The sequence below is a fragment of the Sebastes umbrosus genome, chromosome 7, assembly GCF_015220745.1.
Source record: "Sebastes umbrosus isolate fSebUmb1 chromosome 7, fSebUmb1.pri, whole genome shotgun sequence".
NCBI classification, from domain to species: domain Eukaryota; kingdom Metazoa; phylum Chordata; class Actinopteri; order Perciformes; family Sebastidae; genus Sebastes; species Sebastes umbrosus.
Window position 1 is genome coordinate 12,084,489 of NC_051275.1, and position 12,754 is coordinate 12,097,242.

At 39.9% G+C, this 12,754-nt stretch overlaps 1 protein-coding gene across 1 annotated transcript in view; it reads left to right on the forward strand.

Annotated features, from left to right (window-relative positions):
* The window catches only part of rpa1 (replication protein A1), a 38,538-nt gene extending 26,338 nt beyond the window's left edge, over positions 1–12,200 (forward strand). The window contains exons 14-17 of the mRNA XM_037776285.1: positions 159–335; positions 1,623–1,730; positions 2,009–2,095; positions 11,395–12,200. Of these exons, the coding sequence (XP_037632213.1) occupies positions 159–335; positions 1,623–1,730; positions 2,009–2,095; positions 11,395–11,499 (477 nt within the window). The 3' untranslated portion in view covers positions 11,500–12,200. The remainder of the gene's footprint in view (positions 1–158; positions 336–1,622; positions 1,731–2,008; positions 2,096–11,394) is intronic.
* Positions 12,201–12,754: the final 554 nt, after the last annotated feature.

A 12,754-nucleotide genomic window follows, 5' to 3' on the forward strand; every position in this document is an offset into this window, starting at 1 on the left:
AATTCCATGCTGTTTTGTTCCTAGTTTCCTCAACATATTTAACATACAAAACACAAAGGTCGATAAAGAGAGAAGACATCTAGGAGGAAACACATTCCAGTGACATTCTGCACTGAACTTTTGTTAATATAAATATTTGTTTTTATTCCCCTTTTTAGGCAGACTACTACACCTGCATAGCTACCATAGTCTACCTGCGCAAGGAGAACTGTCTTTACCAGGCCTGTCCCAGCCAAGACTGTAACAAGAAAGTGGTCGACCAAAACAACGGAATGTACCGCTGCGAGAAGTGTGACAAAGAGTTCCCCAACTTCAAGTACCGCCTTATCCTTTCGGTAAGTGACTCCGCACTGGTGGCTTTATGAAAACTTCTGATTCTTTTTCAGCTGTGCCACACATGCACTCACACACAACACGCATACATGCCAATGCACACATCTTAAATGCCTGTTCTTTCTGCTTAGTCTTGAGCAGATGCCTCTACCTGCGCATGTCATCCTTCTAGTTATTCTCCTTGCACTCTGTCTGTTGGTTAATTAAATTTGATGATTAGAAAAACGCATAACACTGCACTGCAGTCATTACATATTGTGCTTCAAGAATGGAACCTTTTTTTATAGCGGATTTTATTTTCCAAGCTTGGGAGAGAAGGCAGAATATTTAGTTTTAGACTGAGCTGTAAAATAACCTGTGATTTTGTAATTGAATGAAATGTTATGAAATGTTTGACCACTGCAACTGTATTATATATATATATATATTTGGTGTGTTATAAACCCAAGAGGGTTGGGCACGAAAATAGAGAATCAAATCAATCAATCACGTACGTAAAAAATCACAGAGGATTAAAACACAATAAATCCTGAAGGCTTATTTCCATTGTGGTCCTCCTAACTCCTAACCTACTGTGCTTATTCTGTCTCCCGGGTCTCAAGCCCCTCTCTCCCCTCATGACCCACTCCTTCTGGTTCAACGTTGCCCCAATCTGCTCTTTGTAATTCAGTTTGGAGACCAACTCTGCTGTTTCTGTGACAGTGTAATGATGGCTAATTTTACATTCTTTAGTGTTTACGTCAGAGCTATGTTGGGTTAATTGCTGCAATTTTCCATACTGTGTTAGTCATTTTACAGAAAGTGCAGGGAAGAACACAAACACAGGCCCTTTTTCTCTCAGCTTGTTCATAAACAAACATTATTTGGAAAGAACAAATACCAACATTAAATACAAAAACTCTCATAGTCAGCAACACAGCAATTGCAGCCAGGCGTCTGAACTAAGCGGCTTTTGTTTTGTAACCACTCGCCAGCCGACATATTGTTATTCTTCACAAGCTGTAGCATAAGCTGTGAATTTGCTTCCACTCTATGTATCACAAGAGCACCGTGACTCCGCTTGCGTTGCCAGGTTTGCCAGCAGGATATAGGCTAATTAGAGGATGTAATGATTTTTTTAAGAGCAGAGACATGTGTTGAGTTAACATACCGTGTTTTAGCATCCAGCAACGACTCTATCTAACAAACAAAACAATTTAAACAAGAACATTGATCTATACATCCGTGTATATGCATCTAACTTTTCTTCTTATTCACTCTTGCCTTTTGTTTTGTATATAATCCGACAGGCCAACATTGCAGATTACGCTGACAACCAGTGGGTGACTTGCTTCCAGGAGAGTGCAGAGGCCATCCTGGGCCAGAACGCAGCTTACCTGGGACAGCTCAAGGACTCGGTGAGACTCCCCTTCCTGAATATAATACCAGCCTCAGGAAATGGCACGGCTCTGCTACTGCCAAACACTCCTGCATAGACAAATCTGTGTTAAAGACACCTACTGTGCTTTCGTCTCTTCCAGGCACGATTACTTAGAAAAATCACAGGAGTTGTTTTTCAGTATTTCAGTTAGCAGACACTTACTTTATTTTGCACTTGAAACTGTGATGAACGTTTGATTAAAAGAACATGCGCGCCTCTTGAAATTGAGCCAATCAACTGTCTACTCAATTTCAGAACGAAGCCGCCTTTGACGAGGTCTTCCAACAAGCCAACTTCAACACGTTTGTCTTCCGCAGCAGAGTGAAGCTAGAAACATACAACGTAAGTAAAAAAGCAGGAATGGTAATTGGTGTGATAAAAATGCCTACGGGTTTGTTGCCATCGTACCGTCTTGCTGTAACAAAATAGAAAATATGCCTGTTTATAAGACTGGGAGTGATAAAAACGATGGCAGCTTCAATCCCCCGAAACCACCAGCATTCCTTTGTAAGCAGAAAATGCAAAGCACGTAAACAGGTTCTTTATGTGTTAGTGTTTTTTTCTCCTTGATAGTTTTCCCATTCATTATCAGAACTACCCTGCTTTCATTTTGACTGACAGAACCATCTCTAAAAAAAAAAAAAAAACTCCTCCAAGTGTTTGTCCTAGAATGCTGCTCATTTTCAGTGGCTTTGTGAAGGGTGCATGCACAGATTAGCCGCGGTCACTATTTCCTGAAGGCCACACAGATAGTGGCTTGTTTCGAGGGAAGCGCATAAAAGAATTGATTGGGCTGGGAGTCTGAGCAGGAAGTCTGGAGCCGAGCCAGAGGCTGCATCCGCCTTCAAAAACCCACAGAAGAGGCCACTGTGTCTGTCACATTCAGCTCAGCATCCTAACTGCCAATGGCACTGCTGCAAGCATGTATTGGCTGCTGCCTCCACACTCATATTCCTTCAACAGAGACACCTGCAAACCCCTCTTTCAGTCTATTTTTCTCCTCCTCAATGCTACAAGCCAGCCATTGTGCCGCGCTCTCACATGTTGTCATGTGCGCAATTCTGTATTTGCTTGATGTTTGGACAAAGCAAGTTAATGACACCCATCCATCCTGTTACATCGTAGCGAGACTTGAGGGTAACGTCGGGATTTTTCAACCCTATTTTCCCATGTGTTTGTGTCTAAGTGACTAATGGGGACAACAATTTTTTAAATTGGTCCAGTATTGAGCGAGAGCGCTGCAGCCGGTAGCGGCTAAAGGGGCTCCAATGTAGTCACTCGAAGTCAATTCCTCACCGTCAATTTACGTCCACTAAAAGTGCTTGTTTTTGCCACTGACAGCCTCAGATTATTATAAGTGTCTGACAACATTATGGAAAGGACCCTACAGAGAAATGAAACCTTTTTCTTACCCTTCACTTGAACCGGTCAGTTTGTTATCGTGTGTCTCGCTTGGAGAAGTCTCGTTTTATGAAATCTTGCGTCACATCCACAATGTTGAAGTCGGCTAAATATTCCGCCATGACCATTGAAAATCATTTTGATAACACTAAGCTACGCTTTCTGTACTCCAACACCCACAAACTCTGACAACACCGGTATCCCGTGTGGCACTCAACAAGTCACATGACACAATAACAAACAGACCGGATCAAGCGAACGTTAAAAGAAAAATGTTTTATTTCTCTGTAGGGTCCTTTCCATAATGTTGTCAGACACTTAATAATAACAGTGTGAGTCTGTCAGCGGTAAAAACAAACCCTTTTAGTGGATGCAAATTGGCGGCGAGGAATTGCCTCGAGCGCTCATTTAGCGGCTGCCGATTACAGCATTATACCTCAAAAAGTGTTTTCCCCATTAGTCACTTAGACACAAAACATGAGAAAAATAGGGGTCCAGGTTGAAAAATACTAAAGTTACACTTCAACAGAAACTCTGTAACAAGGTTTATCAGTTGAGAAAATTATACTCATTTGTAATTCAATGAAGAACCTGTCACATGAGGAGTATGATGAAATTATCTCTTATAAAGACATTAAAACACAGACTGCCAGCACATTTAAAGGTCACCTTGGCTAATTTTGTGACGGTAGACATCAGAGTTTTAGCCGTATGCATACATGTTCACATGAAAGCTAAAAAATACTTGACCAATTAGTTGGTCAAAAGAATAATTTAATAATTTTTTTTTTGGTCATTTTTAAGCAAATTAACATAAATTGCCTTGTTCCAGCTGTAAAATGTGATGTTTTGCTGCTTTTCTATGCTTCTATCTCATTGAACAAGTCAGTCCAAAGACGGTTGATCAGACAAAACAAGCAATTTGAAGCAGTCAAAATGTGACAGGCTTTTGTCCCTATTTTCTGACATTTTGTAGACCAAACGCATAATCTATTAATTGGGAAAAATTCTGATCGTTAGAGTAATTTATAGTGAAAATAATCGTCAGTTGGAGCCCTATACAATATACCGGTATTACATACAGCAAAGTGCAGCTAACATCTTGATTAGTATCACAAGTTATACCATGGTCTGGGTGAATTCTTGATTCTGATTGGCTGCCGGGTGACCATTAACTCCTGATACTGGACACCTGCAAAGTAGTTTCAGTGAAACTGTTCACCGTTCTAAATGAATACGCTGGCTACAAAAACATCCGATTATCTTATTTACAACACCGAGTGTAAAGTTAGTCTTTCAGTGCATCGTCCTCTGAACACCACAGGGTGGCGACTGTAACACACAAGCTGCAAGAAGTAACTTTACGCTGCCCCTCTGAAATAACTTGTATCACATAAGCGATCATCTCCCATTGGCTATTCAGCTCACTACTTCAGAATGTGGCTGACAGTTGTCTTATTATTGACTTTGAATCTTGCATAACGTTAGCGTTCTGGCCCGTAGCTGAGCCAAACGGTTCTATGAGCCGAGCGGACTAGAAATATCTCCCGTTGGCCAAGTCGTAGCTAAGGTCCGTCCTATTTACTGGAGCTGTTAAAACGTTTCCATTGCATAAGAACCTTATGGGATGCTATTGATTTTGCCAGGTATTAGCAAACCCTCAGAGTTACCAGGGACATGGAGGGAATGGATTTTTGAAAAACTCATGAAAGTATAATTTAGTTAATCTAATTTTTTCTTTGGCAAATGACCACTGTACTGTATAAGCGAGATAATGCACTTCAAGGTGTCCATTATAAGGAATTAATGTACTCCACATTGTCCACATTGAAGGATCAGGATTTATAGGACCTTAGTATCAAAATCAAATCAAAGTATTATGATGCTGAATCATTTGTTGCTCAACATCTCACAGAAAAAGATTAAAATAAGCATGACGCTCTTAATAAGAAAACCAGAACGCTGCTGAGGGAGCAGAGTGTCCCATTAAGGATCCAAACTACATTCAAGTTTAATTAATGTCACTCTGGCATAAACATTCTCATGAGCATAAAGCCTTTTTTAAGGATGAATACGGGATGCCAAAGTTGTGCCACTTAAGATATAGTTTTCTTGCTTATTAAATAAAAAACTGCGTATTTATCAAAACAAGTGAGATGAGCTGTCGGCTCATGTGGGCGTGATGCATAATGTAATTATTTTCACACAAATCAATGGCAAACTTGGCATTCCAGATATTTATTATTTTGATATTGCGTGTAGGTGATTGCATTGTAACTCTCAAAATGTCAGTGGATAAGTGACTTTATTACTATACATGTGTTACTGTCAGATATCAATCTTTTGAATATTACCACTCAGTACTTGACTCTTTGACGGTCTTAAATCTTTTACTCGCCTGACATTAGGAATGTCTGCTTGCGGCTATAATATCCAAACTGCTGTGCTGTTATTAAGGTCTCATTGTCCCTGTAGGCCGTGTCTAGACGTTGTAACTGATTTAAGTGTCTCAAAAGGATGACACTTGATGACAAAGCTGATATTGAACATCCAAGGCTTTTCATTGCAGCTATGGTCTAGTCTTTACCACTGCAGGCCCACTTTCAAATCAGTCGCCTAATATTTTCCTGCCTGTCTTGACAAGATGTGACCATCAATGATCGCATGATGAGGTCTGTAACGTTATTCTGGGGGCGACAGAGCAGAGCAGGGTAAGGTGTGAGTATAGAGAGTAATGAAGTGGTTCCCGACACTTGTTGTCCTGAGTGCTACTGGTTTTCTATTCCACCGAATATCAATTGCATTTGACCAGTTTTCCAGGGCTGCAGTGTAAGAACCGCTGCTGTATCATTGTATGCAATGATGAAATATTCAGGTAACATGTAGGTTAGAGATTTTACCCTTTGAAAACAGAGATCGTTTAACTCTATCTAAAATAAAAACCATAATAGCTACAGCATTCATTCTTTTTGCAGCAGAAAGCTAAGGCTTCTGTCTTTGGCGTCATCACGCTGCTTGCTTGTGATGACATCAATATGTTCTGTTATGTGCAGTACAAATGTGGTGAAACGTGCAGTGGCGCCAGAGTATTGCCTTTTAAAGGCCGCAGGAGATTGCTGTTTGCATGCTTGCATGCTATCTGCTCATAAATATGAGCATATCTCGCATAGTTCAAATAACTTATGGAGTGTGAAATATTTTGTTCACGTTTGTACATTTAGAAATCTTTTGAATCAATATGTTTTGTGTAGGGCTGTCAATTGATTAAAATATTTAATTGATTGATTGTCCATATTTAAATGTGATTATTTGCAAATTAATCGCACATTTTTTATCTGTTCAAAATGTACCTTCAAGGGAGATTTGTCAAATAATTAATACTCTTATCAACGTGGGAGTGCACAAATATGCTTGATTTATGCAAATGTATGTACTGTATATATTTATTGCTCAAATTATAACATGGAAAACTGAAGCCCAACAGGCATCAACAGCTGTCAGTGTGTCAGTGTGCTGACTTGACTATGACTTGCCTCAAACTGCATGTGATTATCATAAAGCAGGCATGTCTGTAAAGGGGAGACTCGTGGGTACCCATAGAACCCATTTTCATTCACATATCTAGAGGTCAGAGATCAAGGGACCCCTTTGAAAATGGCCATGACGGTCTTTTCAAAAGAAAATTGAACATAGTTTGGAGCGTTATTTAGTCTCCTTGGCGACAAGTTAGTATGACATAGGTTTTCTAGTTTCATATGATACCAGTATCTTCACCTCTAGCTTTAAAACTGAGCCTGCTACAACCTCCGAAAGATCGATTGCGTTAAAGAAATTAGTGCCATTAAAACAAATTTGCGTTAACGCATTATCATCACGTTAACTTTGACAGCCCTAGTTTTGTGTTTATTTAGTACAAGTTTAGGAAAAAAACATGTCAGATTTTAGTTTCTTTTTAAATTTATGACACAATTTCAATACTTTTATCAATTATTCTGGTTTATTGATTTACATAACCTTTTAATTTAGGTTGTACAGATTGTGAGGATATGAAGCATTTGAAGATACTCCAAGAAATGACATCACAATGAGCAAAAAACCAAATGGTAGGCAGTGGCGGACAGTTTCTATTGCAGAGTTCAAAGGGTTAAAGTGGAGATTTGACTGATTTAAGTTACTCATTAGATGCTGGTGTACGAGCGTCCGTGCCAATTTGCAGTTGACTCTTCCTCCCCGCTGCTCTTGTTTAAAGGCTGTATAGAAGATAACATTTTCTGTTTTGCAAGTATGAAACGGTTAGTTTCCTTGGCTGCTGTTTGCTGTAAGTGTTCCTGGCAAGTTCAAAGCTGTTTGAAAAAGGTCACAGTGGAACAAATTTATGTGTGTGTTGTTCCTGTGGTGCTCGTGTGTGTGTGTGTGTGTGTGTGTGTGTGTGTGTGTGTGTGTGTGTGTGTGTGTGTGTGTGTGTGTGTGTGTGTGTGTGTGTGTGTGTGTGTGTGTGTGTGTGTGTGTGTGTGTGTGTGTGTGTGTGTGTGTATACACACCAGCAGTGATGGCTGTAGGGGGAGCCAGCACAGGTCGCCCAAGTGTGGATCAACACCCAACTTGGCTTTGCGATGTTGGCTGCATACAGATTCTCACTCACACACCTCATATTCACCCACTCATCAACCGCAACCATAGTTTTAACATCACTGTCAGTGTGTATGGTGCATATTCAAAAACACTGTTTTAATGCCCTGTTCAGCGGAGGAAGAAAACCCTGCTGTTATTCTATTATCGATTAGCATCATGTTCCAATTAAAAATCTGATGGATTTCCCTCTTCCTTTGCCAAAATGTAATTTAACCGTAGTGTGTAAAAGTGTCTGGCCAGACGGGGGTGTGCAGGTATTAACTAGGGCTTCACCTTTACAGATATTACATTTGAAACTTCTGCATTGATGATTACATTCCAGTCACAGAGCTAAGCATCTCATTTCCTGAAAGTTAAATCCACGGCGACCTTTTAGAAAGCCAGACGGTCGGCTAACAACACTTAAAGGTGCCCTGTGGAGTTTCCCCTGTAAACAAAGTTTCTGTTTATATTCAGTGTAACCCACCAAAACACATTGTGTGTATCCTTGAGGCCTGACGAACGTGCGTGTGAATGCATTTTCTTACTTTCACAAACCTTTGCAAAGCTGGGTTTTTTTCTTCTCTCTCCCATATTCTAAGTCATGCAGTTTATATCCATGTTTGTTAACTGTTGATCAGTGTAATTGCATTGTACAAATTCAAAAAACACTTCTCCATAGCGCTACTGGAGGTCACAAACTCCACTGGGCACCTTTTTAACAACCTCTCTGACAACACATTCTCACTCCCAACTCGTCAAATACCGACGTTTGGTCAGTGGCCCTTCGCTTCTAGCGTCAGTTTTGGACGTGTCAGGGACAGCATGTCAGTTTCCACTCATTACATGCATAGTCCATTATCTGCTTATCCCATTTGGGGTCGCGGGGGGGGGCTGGAGCTAATCCCAGCTGACATTGGGTGAAGGCAGGGTACACACCCTGTGCAGGTCGCCAGACTATCACAGGGCTACATGCATGGTGTCTTTTCAAAATAAACTTCCATGTTCACAGGAAACGTACAGTTTCCACTCGTTACATGCATAGTGTCTTTTCAAAATAAAGTGTTCACAGAAAATGTACAGTTTTCGCTCGTTACATGCACACATTCTCTTTTTAAAAAAAAAACTTGCGTCTTCACAGGAAACGTAGTTTCCACTCGTTACATGCATAGTGTCTTTTCAAAATAAACTTCTGTGTTCACAGGAAACGTACAGTTTCCGCTCGTTACATGCAAACAGTCTAGGCAACAAAAGCACTTGGTTAGGCTTAGGAAAAGGTTAAAATAAGTATGTTTGCTACATAACTGGCGTTGCATAAGTAAACATTATAAAACTACAGTAAAAAAAAATAGTCACCGTTGACTTGGTTTCACCCGGGACACAAACATGGGTTTACATTGGAGTTAGCTAAAAGCCCGGTGTGTCTCATACAGACGCTAAAAGGTGCTTTGGTACGTCGGTATCAGACGCCAAGGGGCTCTGACCAAATGTCTGTATGTGACGAGTTGGGAGTGAGAACGGGTTGGTTCTGAAGATATTGCCATAATCCTCAAAGATGATCCACATGTATTCCTTCTACTGCGCAGTAAAGAGGGTTTTAACCCGTTTCCCATATTGCACCCATTTCCTAACTCAACACCAAGATAGTAATCCACAAGTGACACATTCGTTTTGTACAATGCATTACCAAAGTTTTAAGTATCACATTCATTTATCTATATTGAGGTTTAGTTTGACAGTTCATTCTACTTGATGTCAAACTATAGTGATGAAGTCTTACATTATTTTATGTTTTTGTATACTTGTCCATATTTCTCTTGCATCATACAAAACAAGCAGAGATTTATAACGGGCTATTTTGAAAGAATGCGGGCACGGGTCCAAAGCAAGATGATTTACATTTCACCCACTTGAGCTGCAGAGGATTAATGGAGACGAGAGGAGTGTAACCTCTGTTTAAATGCAGAGAATAATGGCCCTGGCAGAAATGACCTTCCCCCGTCTAGACAGCTGTGGAGGTGGCTACGGCTTTAAAAGCTGCCTGGTTTTTTATTATTTTTGAAACATTCATCTGAATGCCAACACAATTCACACAGTCCAAACAGTAACCCACTTCATCATAGGGGAAGAGAAGAAGGCTATATATAGTATGTTTCCAGGATGGATAGATACGTAGTAGAGCACAAACGTTATTGGATTTTTTGGGGGCGATACCGATACGTTTATCACACACACACACATTTTTTGCAATGATCCCTCAAATTTGGTTATCAGACACTTGTGACAAAGATGTTTAACATTAAACTTCATTGACCAAAATGACATCAGTGCACTGAAACCGTAAACTTCAATGGGAATTAAATAATCAAAAGTCAGTTGCTCAGAAAACAAGAGGAACAAAAAAAGAGAAAATGAGCGACCATTTCTTGAACTCTCGGCATGCGTCGTGGATTGTTTACTTTGGCCGCATGTGCGCTCTTCCCAAATACGTTTTTCCGCTGTAGCCATTTTGAATGGCATGTAGTATCGATGATCCAGAGTGTGTAATCCGCCTCGGTGGCGCAGTCGGTATGTTGATGGAAGTCAGGCATAATGTGCGATCTGTGTGCAGTCGGGGCATCAGCAAAACACATGGCGGGACTGAGAATGAGTGACACAAAGGTTGTCAGGGACAGTATTATATTAATTGAAAAGGGAAAATGATGGGGTCATTGTTTATTAGTGGCGGTAATCACCAGAGGCTCCATGATATATTATTGCGATACTTAAGTCACGATACGATCTTATTGCGATTTGAAATATTTTGCAATTTGCTGAGTACTGCAATAAGATATATTGCGATTTATTAGCTTTTTTAGTATGCAGTTGGTCACAGTCTGTTTTATCTAATAAGATACATTTTTTACTCGTTTCATCCCAGTTTTCATTCACATATCTTGAGGTCAGAGGTCAAGGGACCCCTTTTGAAAATGGCCATGCCAGTTTTTCCTCGCCAAAATTTAGCGCAATTTTGGAGTATATATTTAGCGTTCATCCAGTATCTTCACTCTAGCTTTAAGACTGAGCCCGCTACAACCTCTGAAAGACAGAATGGTGGTCGTGCCAACCCCTATTGTGTATTATTAACTTTCCAGCTATGTATTTCACAAGTTGTTTTGCCACAGTATTGTAAGTCGGAGCATGCTCTGCTGAACAAACTGTGATGACACCATTTCTAAATTACTTTTTCTGCATTAAATTCTGCGAATCTACGAAAATCTGACAACATATACAGTACACTGATACCGATATATCTGTGATCTGAAGCTAATATCAGCCGATAAAATTTGTCAGGCTCTGATAGATGGTGTGTGTTAACATATGTAATACACCTTGGAGTCTTGAATATGTTAAATCCAGACTTAAACAAGCTAGGTTTACACACAATAGGAATTTTGTTGGAAAAATCACCTGTATTAACATCATATGCCGACAAGAATCTCTGTACAGTGGAAAAAAAAATAGTGTGTAGTTCTTATTTAACTACGTTAGCTTTGTTTGGCGGCCACACACTGAAAGCTGTGTGTCAGAATTTGCCGGTCTGGTTTATATGTCATATTGAATGAGTTTTCTTATTGTGTGTTTAACAGGATGAATCCAGGATCAAGGCTACAGTGATGGAAGTGAAGCCCGTTAACCACAGGGACTACATCCAGAGGTTGATCATGAACATAAGGAAACTGGCTGTTCAGTAGGAACTTCTGATCTCTGCAAAGTATTCTTTTGCTCATTTTGCAAGTTCTCTTTTTCTGTGTAGTCAAAAAACGCTCTAAATGTACGACAACGTTTTGCTTACGAAGCGCTTTTTGTTTATTTTACTTCCTGTGAATGAGTTACCTTTAAAGTACTTATGACTATTCACCTGTCCTTTGTGAAATAATGACAGGCAACCTGATTCTGTTTTGTTTGTGAAAATAACGGACACGACTTTTTTTTTTTTTTTTTTTGTTATTTGGGGAAGCAGAACAGAGAGTGGGTCAGTAAGCCACAAAAGAAAATCATCAGCGTGTCTGTCTTTAAGTCAGCCAGTTGTTCCTGGACTGTGGTCATGTGTGGGTGGTGGCTGCTTTAAGCCCAGGACGAGTACAGCAGCTAACACGCTTTTCACTTTTCTGACGTGTACTCAAAACAGCTAGGCTGGACCTGCACATCCCTGATAAGACCGTTTACTCTCCCACTCTCTTTTTTTTTTTGTGCTCCGTTTCTCACATACTTGCAAACATAAGCACATATACACATGCACAGTGCAGACCTAATGGGGAAATGTACTGCAGTCTATTTAAGTAGATACAATATTATTGTATCTTATTATTTTTTCAATGCCCTGAACTGTTTTGTGTTCTGTATTTTCGTTTTCTTTGTGATAAATTGTGATAATAAAGATGTTTGTAATCAAGTTAGTCTGTTTTATTATCGTCTATTTGTATTAATTAAAGTACATAACCGTAAATCTGTGGAGCTGACACAACTATCCCTCACAGCTGCTGATCCTAACCTGTGCAAATTAAAAGCAAACAAAAACATGTAGACTTTTTTTTTTTTTTTTTTTTTTTTTTTATTATAAGGAGTTGCACTTTTTGTGTAGAGGATTTATCCGCGGCCTGGCGCACAATGGCCTCTATCTCCTCTGGTTTTGCTCAGATGTGCAACAGACTCCCCTGCAAACCAGACTTTCATGTTGTATTAAAGCAGAACATCAGTGAGGCTGCACCTCCCCATTTCTCTCGTGATAACATCTCGTTTCTGCTGAGCGCTGCATCTGTTGCCTGTAGTGTGCCGAGATGGATTAGGCCTGTCTTTTAAATGGTACGGAAAGGTAAGTTTTACTTATTTATTTTATTTTGCCAGCCATGCTTGGAGATATTATTGATGTGAGTTTTTGCCTGTGATCGCCTCCCTATATACATCTCCCTGCTGGCACTGTTTGTTTATTTTAACTATTAATGTGCT